Source organism: Trichosurus vulpecula, chromosome 4, assembly GCF_011100635.1.
Source record: "Trichosurus vulpecula isolate mTriVul1 chromosome 4, mTriVul1.pri, whole genome shotgun sequence".
Classification (NCBI taxonomy): domain Eukaryota; kingdom Metazoa; phylum Chordata; class Mammalia; order Diprotodontia; family Phalangeridae; genus Trichosurus; species Trichosurus vulpecula.
In genome coordinates this window covers 288,033,188-288,047,417 of record NC_050576.1, presented here as the reverse complement: position 1 = coordinate 288,047,417, position 14,230 = coordinate 288,033,188, and the positions used below count along the sequence as shown (strand labels likewise).

Genomic DNA, 14,230 nt, shown 5'->3' with positions numbered 1-14,230 from the left:
GAATGGCAAATCAGCCTCTTTTAGTTGAACCTAATGTGAGCTGAGTGACTTTTCAAAGCATAATATAACTTACAGCCAACCATTGCAAAAGTGAACTGCCCTTCAATTCCCACAAAATAAGCCAAGTGACAAAAAGAAAAAAAACAGCAATTAGTCCCATCCCTTCCCTCCCTCTTTTCCTTCCTGATAGTTAGGTAGAGCAAATGAGACTGGGTCCATAAAATAAGAATTATTGACCGTAATAATTTTTCTTTTTTTTTGTAAAAAGGTTAAGTTAATGTCTGAGCAAGTGGGATTGTAAGTGCAGTATTTCTTCATGTGCAGTTTTTTACTTCATAAGGGTCCCCTTTGGAAAGAAAAAGGCCTAGTGGAATGTGTGCTCCCCTCGAACAATGTGTGATGAGAACTCGTAACGGTCCTGGCTTCGGTAGCCACAGATGTTGCATTCTAACGGGTCCCGATAGCCATGACAACCCATGTGAATTGTGTACATGACATGGTCTAGGAACAGGACTCTGCAGTGCTCACACTTAAAGGCTCTAATCTGTTCCCCCTCTCCATTGAAGACCTTGTAGATGTCCTTCAGAGAGCCCTTAGAAGCCTTTGTGGCATCCAAAGCCTTCACATCCTCCTTCATGTAAGTTGGGCTTTGCTTCCTTTTGGGATTTAAGGCAGGGTTTCCTTGGTAGGACTGGCGATCATCATGGCTGCTTTCTGAGTCAGTAGAATCCAGGCAGCTATGGCTGGGAGAGGCCTCTCTTTCCTGGGGTCGACTCTTTGGTCTGATGAGAGAAATGGGGCCATCCATGTTGTTCTCATGACTATCAGAGGTTTCCCTGCTAACGGGCCTTTCTATCCTATTAGGATGATAGACCTGAGTATAAGCCGAGCCGATGACTGGGGCGACCTCTGCGATTGTGTTTGGTGTGTGCTGCATCAGGGGGTGAAGTGCTTCAGCTCCAAGGTAGGTGATTGCGTTGTTGATCGCTTGGTCCATCATATGAGACTGCATCAGCTCAGCCTCTTTTTCATAGGTTAAGTTCATATCAAAGTGAATGTCTGGGTAGCCGAATCTCATGAGCTTCTCTCCTAGACAATGACAAAAACATAAACAAAAAACCAAAATTTGTAAAAGAAAAACATTCTTTTAGATTATTGAAAGGAGGCAAATTCAACCCAACCCTCTAATTTCATAAAATTCTTTGTTTTCCATCCTTTTTCAATTGACTCTACTAAAATGAACAACTTGTATATTATGTGGGATTAACCCCAAAGCATAATTAGTCACAAAAATTTCAATAATCATTTACGTTTAGAGGAATGGCCCTTTTAAGGATGTATTTTTCACTGATGTTGACAGCAATAATAAGAACCAAAGTCTTAGCGTCACCGTGTCATTTTTAGTTTTCAATATTTGTTATTTAATATTTTTAAAAATCAGGTCATCATTAATAAAAATAGAGATTCAATACATATTATGAGGAATTATTCAAACAAACCTGTGCAAATAAAAGTAATCAGAAAGAAAAAAAACAAGACCTAAAGAAAGTAGTTAATTTTGATCTTAATGAATTAAAGGTTAGAAAGAAGAGGTTAATAATGAGGGAAAACAATCACCATCATCACAACAGAGTCTTCCTTGTGCAGAACCTAGAACTAGATTAAACCAGTTGCAAAAGAGCAGATGCCTGTAGGTCCATAGAGTCATCTGCACTTTTTGTGCCTTTCCAGAGTAGGAGTAATGATTATATCACATCATTGACATTGTTTATGTTGTTAATATCATTTTATTTAATATCCATTTATTTAACAATATTTCAATAAACTGTTTATTTATTATTTAATAATTATTTAATAATATTTATTATTAAATATTTATTATATTTTAAATATTTAATAACACTTTTAAATTTCTTCTATATTCTCTCAGTAATCACAGGATCCTGTTAGTTAGTGTTCCTAGGATTATCACATGCCTTAGACCAGGGGTGGGGAACCTGTGGCCTTGAGGCCACAGGGGGCTTTCTAGGTCCTCAAGTGAAGCCATTTCACTGAATCCAAATGTCACAGAACAAATCCCCTTAATAAGACAATTTGTTCTGTAAGACTTGGACTTGGTCAAAAGGCCACACCCAAAGACCTAGGAGGCCACATGTGGCCTTGAAGCTGCAGGTTCCACACTCCTGCCTTAGACAATATGGAACAGCTCAGAAAGTCTTTTTAAGGAAAAGGGCATGTTGCTGGCCACAATTTCATTACTTTCTGTCCCTATGGTATGTTCTGAGCCTAAAACTTGACCAAGCAGCTTATGGTGCTTTGCATATTGCAGGGAGCAGCTAAGTGGTGCAGTGGATAAAGCACTGGGCCTGGGGTCTGGAAGACCTGAGTTCAAATTTGGCCTCAGAAACTTAGTAACTGTGTGACCCCAGGAAAGTCACTTAACTGTTTGCCTCAGTTTCCTCATCTGTAAAACTAGCTTATGGTGCTTTGTATATTGTAAGAGCTTAACAAATGTTTAATGAATGAATGAATGAAGAAATAAGATATGATGAAATGAACTGAAGGGTAACTCAGTTTCCAGAGACAAACACACTAGAGGGTAATACACATACCAGATATATAGGGAAAAATAGGCTCTCCAGACAAGGATGTCTAACCTGGTTCTAATGCTCCCTTCTCCTATCACCCCACTTAGCAATGTGGTCAAAGCATAAGGGTTAGATTAGGGAATATCAGGACAGAGAACTTCTCTGTTACTACTCCCATAGTATGGAAGAGAGGATGAGGCCCTTGGAAGGGCTCTGGCTGCTGCTTTCTGCTCTCACAGATGAACTTCCCAGGATCCATTCCCAGCCTCCCTAGGTATGATAACAACATCTGTGAGGAAAGAAGAAGTCTTGGTCCCACTCCTGCCATGACTGTATTAGAACAGCTATTCCTATGGAAAGGATGTATTTAAATCAGGGACTCCCTAGAGAATAATGTCATCAAAAAATAAAAAAGTGAAGTCTTCTATTAAATGAGAATAAATGTATATGGCTATTTACAGTTTAATTGGAAACTCTGACACAGACATGTTGATATCTCTGTATTGATTTAAAAGCATTATTACTTCCTATACGTTGCTATATTTATTCAAAACCATAAATGTGATAGAGTGTGTACAAGTACACCATAACTTTGTTTTCCATATATGAAAAATCTTTGTAGTTTACATATGTATCAATATGCATGTGTATACATATAGATTTATATACATGTCTATGTAAGCATATGGATGGTGATTTTTTATGCACACAAACATACACACACACACACATATACACACACGTTTGTATAATTGTATATACAGATTGGAAATGCTTTATAAAATGCAAAAGAGCATCTATGTTTAACTCGAAAAATAATTTCTCTCTCTCAATGATCATTAGCTTTGGACAGTTCATTTCATCTTTTAAAATATCAGGCATCAAACAGATTGTGATCTGTAACCTAGGCTCCTCAGAGATGTGGTGACCACAAAAAGCAGAGTCACTGGATAGGTAATGCAGACATATTTACACTTTTTCTAATATGTCTGACCTTCTAAATGTCAGTGTACTGTTTTAGAAAGATGCCATACTTGAAGGAATTTTAATCCAGATGACTGTATACTGGTAAACACTATACAAGAATGCTGATATAAATTAACCCTTATTTTTACTCCTAGGAAAAGCACTTTAGAGTGGGGAAAATTAAGGGAAAAAATACCAGATTACAACACAGCTTCCAACTAATATTATCTCAGTGCCAAAGGCTTCGAAGAATTCCAAGGTAAGAGTCATAAGATTTATTCATTTTAGATATGTATCTATAGTTGTAGTTAAGAAGCCAGCAGACAAAGAAGAAACAACTACCATGGCTAAGGAACATTATCTGAGGCATAAACTAATATAAAAAAGTTTTTTAAAAGTTCTTAAGAAATTCAATGATCATTATTTGTGAAGTATATTGTAACAAAGAAGGAACCTGTTTCTTTTATTGTTTCCTCAGGAAAGTGATCACATTCGATGGGTACTATGTTCCCTCTAAGACTCTGAAAACACTGAAATGTGGTCATGAAGAGTGATAATCAACAAATTCGAAGACCAGAAAGGAAAGTAAAATACTGAGAAGCTGCTGGTAAACAGACACAGCTGTTCTTGTTGTTACAACTTGGAATTTTCTTCACTCCTCCATCCCTTTTTCCTCTAACTTTAAAGGGAAAGGAAGAAATATGTGAGTGGAAGAGTATGTGGGGGTTAAGAATTCTTTTAGACTGTGACTATTTACTATTTTTTCTTACTTTAAAATAACAATAAACACCTCAGAAAAGCTGAGTCCTTACTTTAGAGTCAGGACAGCAAGGGAAAACTGAAGCTAGTTTCTTCTGTTCTACAGTGGGCTGGGAAAGAAAAACAAATCAAAACAAGCTGGAAGGCAGGGGTGATTGCTGTGGAAAGGGAAGAAAACCACTAAGTCTGAAGACTAGAAGAAGGAATTGACAGGCCTGGAATAAGCAGTTTTCATGGAGATTATAAAAGGAATGAGCCATTGACTTCCACAAATCCTTACTCCCTATGGTAGGATTTTCCATTTCTCTTTCCATTCCCTCCTACCGCCCCCACTTCCTGCCTTTATACAAGCCGCCCAGAATCTTGGAACTCAAGGAAATATAGCTCCTAGTACCTGGACGATAAAAAGGACTGAAGTAGAACTATCCATTCTAAGTCAAAATAGCTGGACTACCAGCAGTGTTCTGCACTTGGCCTCCAATGCCAGCATACAGTATTTCCTCTACCTTAGAATCCAAAGTTTGCTTCAAAGTGCAATTCAGGAGGCACTTCTTTCCTAATTTTGTATGCTCTCTCTCTCTTGAAACTACATTGTGTTTACCTACCTGCATTTAATAGGTTCTATAACCAAAGCAGATTAAAAGCTACCTGAGAGCAGGGACTGTTTTGTTTCTTTGTAACCCTGGCAATCTAATACGGTGCCTTGCACATGATAAAGGCCTAATCCAGCTTTGTCAAATTGAAATAAGAGGGGAAATTGTGGATTCTGTTTGTAGGGAAGGCAGGGGTAAGAAAGAGATAGTAAGAATGTCTTTCACATAAACAGAGCTTGATAATTGATAGATGAATAAATGAATGTGAATGTATCAACAGCATTTCAAATTAGAATTTTTAACATGGTTTTTCCATATAGAGAGTAAGTATAGTCTATTTTAGAGATCTAGATTTACTTCTCAGAGCATGTTGTTAGCTGCATGACTAGGGGCAAGTCATATGTCTACAGCCTCAGTCTCCCTGACTATAAGTAGAGATAATACCTCTACTACTCATAAGATTATTGCTAGGATCAAATAAAATACAGGTTGCAAATTATTTTGTCACAGTATAAGCTACATAAATGTCAGCTATTACTAACATAGAAAAATGATTATATATGGTGACTAAGTTACAGAATCTGACTTGTACAGTACTACATTTCAGATATATTCGAAGTCAAACAGGCTTTAGGAAGACTGGTATGGGTACCTAACCACCATTTATATTACTTCCAGGGGGAAAAAATGTGTTCCAATACCTAACAGCAGGCTGGGAAATTAGTTTTTGGAGCAAGACCATTTTATACATTGAGGACTACAAAGGTAAACAACAAAAACAAAGCAAGTGTCAGGTTGAGACAGAGAACTGACTAAACACAAATGAGCTAGAGTTAATGTAAGAAAGAGATGATGCTTGATGGGCATTATCCAAAGAATATTGCTGAAGCAATCTTGGTTTCTGCCATAGCAGGGATGAGTTTAGCTTTTTCAAGGAAGTTCATAACCTCTCCTGCATGAACAACTGTTTTTGAAATACCAGCATCTAATTCATGACCTCCACAGCACTTAATTCATAGTGATCTCTCTCTCCTAGGAATACTTCATATTCAATTATGTACTGGCTACCTCATGACATCTCTTGTGTAATTGCATTGTAGTATTATTTAATTTTTTACATTTGTACATCTTGTCTTCCAAACTAAAGTCTCAGATTTTTGAGGGAAGCTTTATAATTATATACTTCTCTATATCCAGGTAGTAGCCAAATAGCATTATAAACATAGCAAGCACTAAATATCTGTTAAATAAATTTTATGAATGAAGTGCCATGGACTTTGGTGGGATTTTTCTACCATATGAGTCACCTCAGGTTCAAGGTAGACCTTCTAGTATAGCTTTTCTTTGTATATCTCAATCTATGTCCATATCCAGATTAATATTTTATATTAAATGGGGGTAAATATGAAATCTCATCTTAGAATTAGAGAAATTTGAGAAATAAATCTAATAATTTCATTACATATGCAGATGGCATGTCAAGTCTAGATATTTAGTTATAGCTATAGACACTGAACCAGCATAAATATAGACCTTGTGGCACCTCCACAGCCCTTTTATTTTTTTCCCAGTTCTGGCGCCTTTCTAATAGAAATCACTGTTTTTAGGAAACAAATAGCACTTCTGTAAATTTTTTTACAGTGTTTCTTACTTTGATCTTAATTTAAGTAACACTAGGAAGACCTCAATAGCTTTTATTTTCCTTTTTAATTTAAAAAAAAAGTTGTTGCCGTTTTTCCCCAAGATACAAAGATTTTGCCCTTGCATAAAAAAACAGTGCCCGAACGATGACACGAGGACTCACAAGACTCACTGCATGTCACCGACACTAGGACTCCTAATCACTACCATGCCAGGTCTCCTCTACCCCGTAACCGGACTGTCAGCCTGAAGAACAGAGCTTCGATTCTCAATTTTAGTTTTTGTTACAAAAAAAAAAAAGTCAAAGAAACATTAAAAAAAAAAAAAGAAAACAAACATCTCGTTTCAGTTTCACACGTCTGGGCTGTGGGGTGCTTTGCTCAGGCTCTTTTTCGCTTTATAAATATAGAGACAGGATGGAACTCTGTTTTCAAGTAAAATCGCCCATCTGCCTTTTTCCTCCGGCCTCCAGGACGCCCAGCGGCGGCAGCCCGGGACACCTGACTTTGGGGACACCCCGCCCCAGAAAGTGCAGCTGGCCCTGGTACAGAGCCAGGGGGAGCTCATTCACCAAAGTGCTTGGGCTGCTCTGGAAGGATTGGGGGAAGCCTGAGGTGGTGGGGCTGGGGGGTCACCCGCTCTACAGCCCTTTTATAATGGTCTTAGTCAATATCCTCCCACTCCCTTTTGGATTTTTTTATAATGTAATAAACTGGAGTCTCCAATGTGTAAAAAGGAAGGACTCTGCAGATTTGGAAAAAGGTGAAGGAATTTGGCAGACAAAAAAAGGATAGGTGCAGACTATTTTTCTCCTTCTTATGCACTAATATAAACAGTGAAAAGCTGTTGTGATGGGAATTAGGAATACGCCTTACTATGAGATTCAACATTAGTGCATATATAAGTCAAAAGATTTTCTGATAATCATCTGTGTGTGTAAAAGGTATTTAATTATAAAACAATGTTTCTATGGATGACATGTAGATGTATGATATATCTTGTACATATGTTAGCACTTTAGATTTCAGACCCAGTCTTCTCCAAGTTTGAAGACCAGATCCTGTATTTGTTCTCCATTTAATGTAAAATATTACAAAACAAGATCTCTATAAAGCATAAGGGTTGAAACCAGGATTTCAAAAAACATGCAGTTCCCTTGTACAGGTTCAGAAACTATTTGGTTTCTTCCTTTAAGTTTTTTACATATACTACTTAGAATCTTATTATGCTAGGTTACTACTCAAATGTCATGTTACTTGAGACAAATTTATTATTTTAGTCCTACTTTTCGTTACTTCATACAACTCATATTTCTCCTTTTGTTGAAAAGTTATTTCTTTAATGGATTTGAATTTACTTAAAACTGAAAAAACGATAGTTTTACTTGCACATTAAGATTAATTTATCATTGCTAAAAATTACTACTGCAAAAAGTATTTGTCACGCTTACCCACAAACTTCTGTGGGGTGGAGCTTTTACGTTTTCCCATGTTCCCTGTCAGCTTCTCTATGACAGCAGGTCTCTCAAAAGGCACCAGAGAAATATTGTTGTCCATCACAGGCTCTTGTTCCTTACAATCTTCCATAGGAGGTACTACACAAAACCAAAAAATTACATCAGATAAATCTTTCTATTAAATAAAAAAGAGAATAAAGAGAAGTGGGAAAAATGCCTGGAAAGAAGTCTTTGCTGAAAGAGTCCCCCAAACAAGTAGCAAGACATCAACAATGTTCATTAAGGTATACTAATACATGCATTTGGTTTCCATGTTCCAACATATACAGAAGGCAATTTTTATTTAGCTCATTTGGATGGATGATATAAATTGTTACCTCTCTTGGTGGCAAATACATTCATCTTGTTCCTCATCTTATTCCTCTGAAAATATTTTTTTAAAACATCGATTAAAATTAATACTGCTTTACTGATTAAAATTAATAGTACTTTAAGACACTGCACTATTTTCAAAGTTTTGTGGTTTAATTTTAAAAACAGTTTCTATCAACTGATCAATCTTTGCAGTGATACACAACAGCATCACAATACATGTGTAATATTACCTTTCAGGTGTTTCCTAATGGAAAGAGAAGTTCACTATTCCAGCACGTGAGCTTCTAGGGCCTTTGCCCTGCTCTCAGTGATTTGAATGCCTCTAGAAAAGCAGTCTTCATGAAAAAGCTCCAACTCTACATGTTGCTATACTAAATAAACCACAGCAGCTTTATTATGGTGACTTACAGAAAAGAAAACTCTTCAACAGTCTAAAATGATGTTTCAAAATGTAGCATGGTTTTACTGAACTACTTTTCTAATTCCTGTAGTCAACATTCCCTGCTGATTCCCCTTCATCTCATTTCTTCTGGAGCTAAGACGATTCTTCCACAACCACTGTGGTCTAGTACCCCGATCTCAAGCAGGCAGATGTTTGTTGGCACAACATCATGCAAACAAAGCATCTATAAAAGCATTGCTTTTGACTGTCAGCACTGTCAGAGAACCTTAACTGAAGGAGAAGATGAACGTTTGGAGCAGTTCAGATCAACTTCTTCACAGCTCGTGTTCACAAAAAAGAGTCTAACAATCTAGTCGGTCCCCCCCCCACTCCCCACCCCAGGCTTTCCGCTTCCACTTCTGCCAGTCCTATTTGGAAAACTATGCGCGTTGTGCCTCAGGATTCAGCCTGCACTGTAAAATGATTTACTCCACTGCTTTCATTTGTACAGGATGCTCCCACTGAGAAACACAATGGCTTCTCACTTGCAAGGGAATCCAGCTGGCACCCGCAAAAATGGAGTGGGAAAGCAGGAGAGCAAGAGACGAAAGTTGAGAAAATTCACTGCACAATGCAGGTGACCTATTTAATAGCTAATGCAGATTACTAAATTTGCCAAAATCAAAAGTGGAGTTGGGAAAAGACTTTTAAATGTGGGGCAGGTTCAAGGAAATCCAGAGTTGTTTTATCTGAGTCTGACTAAACTAGTATGTACTCTGATTAGATGGGTTAAAGAACATTTGTTGCTACTATGCACTTTATAGAAGGCCTTGAAAGACAAGGGAATTTGCAAAGTAGACATTAAATTGAACAAAAAAAAAAGTCAGGAAGAAATTAGAAACAAAGCAACACTTAGCAGGCTACTTCCTAAATGCAATGCAGTTTGTGAACCAATTTTTCCTATAAACTTCTGTTTCTAATGAGGTCCTGAGATGGAGGAGAAAAGCAACCCAAGTTCATTATTTTTCTAAAAAGTAGCAAATTTTTGAGGCTTGTCCCAAGTTGATGAAGTTAATTGGCTATGAACTGAATTATAAAAATGGACAGTTTTGCTACAAATCTTGCCCTGAGGTTTTTGTATCTATACAAGCCCAATACTCAAAATGAAACTGGGGGTGGGGTGGGGTGGGGGACAGGACTGCACGCACCTTATTCATCTGACTAAGTTTAAACTCAGCTGAGCTTCAATGAAACTCATGAACTGAACACAAACTGCAGCACAGTTCAACTTTCCCTCCAAACCCTGCTCATTATTTTAACTTTAATCCCGCTTCTACATCATATCCACAAACTCCCCATGACTGATAACTTGTTGATCAAGTCATTACGTGCACCATTAAGAAAGACCAGTATAAATTCTTCAACTTAGCTTATTAGGTTTCTTTTTCTCTTTTTCAGGGAATTTGACATGCCTCATCAGAATGTTCAAGGACACACACATTTCATGAAATACAAATTCACATCTAAAGACACCTCAAGAATTCTGCTATTCTTATAAAGAAACTTGCTTGTTACCTATTTTTCAAACATATAGAATAAATAGGCAAGGGTTTCAATTTCACTTCTGAAAAGAATGTTTCACAAAATAAACCCTTCTTCTGTATTATTTTGGTTTTGGGTAAGTGGTGGTAGTGGTAAAGAACTAGGTCTGGACCAGTGATTTCATCAGTGTGGAAAATTCCCATTGCAGAAACTTTTCCCGCAATGGAGATCTACAACTCTGTAACTTACCACCTATGGTAATGAGTCTGAGTGACTTACACATGGTCATATACCTCGCAGAGATGAGAGGTAAGGTTTGACTCTTAGGCTAGGTCTTTATTTCTCTATTATGCCATGCTCTCTCTTTCCTGTTATTACTATGAGAACATTGAGAATACATGAAAAGAAAGGCTTATGTCATGACCTTCTTTCATTACGTATTGGGCAATGTTTATCCCTAAGGATTTCAAATACAAACTTAAAACACACAAATGTTTATCCCGAATTTCGTTTCTTTAAAATATCACATTAGAAATAAGTATGAATCACCAATCCATTTTATCTATCTATCCATCCATCCATCTATCTATATTTAATTTTATCTGAAGGGTTTAACTGGAAAGCTAGATGCTTGATTTCTTAACTGCCAGATTTGTTAGCCTAACTAGTCCCTATTAGTCTCAATCTCTGTACATTTTTTAAGACCCAGGCAATTTAGTGTAGTATATACAGTACAGTGATACAACTGGAATCAGCATAATCTGAGTTCAAATCCTGCTTCAGATACTTACTGTGTGAGCCTGAGGTCTTTAAATCGGAGATATTGATAACACCTGTCACACAGGGTTGTCTTAATGGTTAAGTTAGATATTTACACAGGGCTTTTGTTCTCATTGCTGTTGTTACTGACCATTTTATCTTCTGAGATATTTTTCCTCTATGGGTTTGAGGACACTGCTTTTGCTTCTTTCTTTTTTAAGACCATCATCCACATTATACCCCGACCTGTGGGTATATCCCAAAGCTCTACATTGGACCCTCTTCTCTTCTGACCCTATACTCTTTCTTGGTGACATCAGCAGTTTGAATAGATTTAATTATGATGCCTACGGAGAGGATTCACAGATCTATATATTCAGCCCAAGTTTCTTCCTAATCTCACATCGTCAACTACCTCCAGAATATTACAAACTGGATGGACTGCTGACATCACAAACTCAACATGTAGAAAACAGAAACTATCATGCGCTCCCCTCTACAACTGAAAAATTTGGGGTCCTCATTGACTCTTCATTCTCCCTTATCCCACATGATCAAAACAGTTGCCAAATATTCCCAATTTTACCTGCACAATATCTTTTGTACCCAATTCTTTGTACTCACACAGATACTACCTTAGTTCAGGATCTCTTCACATATCTCTGGGACTATTGCTTCCTCATTGGTCTCCCCTTGTCCCCCCACTCCATTCCATCTTCCACAGAGCTGCCAAAGTGATTTCTTTAATGCACTTCTGTCACTCCCTTTCTCAATAAACTCTAATGTCTCTCTACTGCTGTGAAGGTAAAAATAGGATTTCTCTGTTTAGCTTTTAAAGCTCTTCACAACCTGGCCTCAACCTATCTTCCTAGCCTTATCAAAAATCCTCTTTTACAATCTATGGTCCTGAAAAACTAGGTTTCTTTCTCATATTTTTACTCTCTCTCTCTTCTTTTTGCCGTTTCATTAGACCATTAATTCCTCATATCTGGGATGGACTCTCTCCTTCCTATCACAGAATCCCTAAATTCCTTCAAGATTCAGCATAAGCACCAATGATACCTTTCTTGATCCTGCCAAGTATTAGTGACCTACATCCTCAGACTATATTTTATTTAACCACCTTCTATTTCTTTTCTATTTATTTGGCATATATTAATTCTGTTTATACTAACATATGTACCTGTTATCTCCCCAAATAGTATGTAAACTCTTTTGAGAGCAGAGACTATTTAATTTTTGTAAATTTAATTTTCTAAAAACAGTACCTGACACATAGTAGGTATTGATATATTTTTGAACGAATGATGAAATTGAAAAATTCAAAAGGAAAAAATGCAAACTTGTCATAATGTCTCTAGTATGTGATAAGAGGAGCTATAGCAGAAAAATGTGCTTTTGGGTTAGCTGATAAATAAATTAATTGTTTACAACTAAGCAGTGATACCTTGGAACAATGTAAAGGCTAGGATAGGGAAATAAACAGAATTATACCCAAAAGAAAAGCTTTTGTTAATAGGTCAATTTACCTTAATGATTATCTTCTGCTTTGGCAAATATTGAAAAGAGTTTGTGCTCCCTATGTAAGCATCAACTGATGGTGGGAAAAAGTATCCTTAAAGCATGCTAGATAGGACAGGTAGAGCAGCTAGACAGAAAATAGGTCTATAAATTGAAGATGAACAAAATGTAGAATTCAAATGCAGTTAAGTGTGAGATAAACAGAACGCTAAAAGCATTGTTTTATCATTTACATTTAGGAAATTTTTAGAATGAGTTAATTTCTTTCAATGGCCACCTATATTGGTGGATTTTCTTTCTGATACTTAAACTACCTCAAAAGATCTAAGATTCCATCAGTGTCTTAGTAGATGGTCTTTCTATGTTGTTGTGGCCAACTGTTTTGCCACTGTGGAAAAGTGTGAGAACCACTCAAATTGTTATCTGCTCTCTCACTTACAGCTTTGATATTCTATGAATCTCTGTAGAAGAAATAGTAAATAATCTACGGATAACCTAATTATGCAGAGCCAGGGAATAATCAACAAAAACCTTTTAAAAAAAGTTTTCCCATTGAGAAATTGTGGATAAACTAGAATTATCTGTGATGAGTCTCACACATGTCTGATATACTTTGCCTTCACATTTAAAAAAAGGAAATAAAATCAAAACAAAAAATGCTCTTCATTTCACAGTTCAGTCCCTAGCTCAAGTTCTTATCTCCTACCTAATCGACTTTCAACCTTTCTAGTGAGAGCTTCACATATAAAGAAAAATATTCCAGGGTGGGGGTTGGAGGCGTGAAATAGAGAAGAGCCAAGTAGCCAGAAAGGCTGCTTCCCCCTTCCCCTTTTCATCCTCCAACTGTCTTCAATACTACTTGCCTATGAACGTCACTAGGACACACAATGGAACTTCTCCGGCAACCTTCTAAATAATAACTTAAAGAATACTTTAAGGTTTCCCTAGGCTCAGAGAAGTTTAACAATTTGCTCATAGTTTGAGACAAGGTTCAAATCCAGGTCATCTGACTTCAAATCCAGAGCTATACTCTATATCTCCCTGAATTTCCTAAAACAAATCCAAATTCAACAAACAGTGACTTAGCATTTCCTATGTGCAAGTGTGGATGATAAAATAGGCAGAGAGAAGAACACAGTGGAGGTGAACTGGGGTGGGGGATGGGAGGACTGGGGGGAGTGAGTCGGTGATTAAATGTATACATAATAGTCCTATTAGGGGATGAGAATGTGACAGTAAATATATACGCAAGCAACAATTTTTGAGCAAAACTGTGTTTTTCCAAGTATTCCCAAGCCTGTTATAATAACATAACTCCTGACTTCAGATTCTCCTAAGGTCAAAGAAAGCAATAAAATATTCCAAGAATCTCCTAACATCTGTTCCTCTAGGGATAACTGGTATTTGTAATGGATTCTAAGGAAATGCTAGAGGACTAAAGGAAACCAAATTATATGCAGTCCAAGAACCATCTGGTTTTCCAAAACAAAATACCAAATTCTCTCCAGTGCAGTCATAGGTAGTAGGATAGGTGGCATTAATTCTTTCTAAGTAATCAGCACATTACTTTGTATAAGTGCTACCCTAGCAGTTTAAACTAACACTATTTCACAATATTTAGCTTACTACTACAGATTTAGGAGTTAGG

At 37.0% G+C, this 14,230-nt stretch overlaps 1 protein-coding gene across 1 annotated transcript in view; it reads right to left on the bottom strand.

The window, feature by feature from the left end:
* Positions 1 to 364: 364 nt before the first annotated feature.
* Positions 365 to 14,230, bottom strand: part of IKZF2 (IKAROS family zinc finger 2) — a 191,090-nt gene continuing 177,224 nt past the window's right edge. Inside the window, exons 7-8 of the mRNA XM_036756220.1 lie at positions 7,998 to 8,141; positions 365 to 1,089 (exon numbers count right to left, since the gene is read on the bottom strand). Of these exons, the coding sequence (XP_036612115.1) occupies positions 365 to 1,089; positions 7,998 to 8,141 (869 nt within the window). The remainder of the gene's footprint in view (positions 1,090 to 7,997; positions 8,142 to 14,230) is intronic.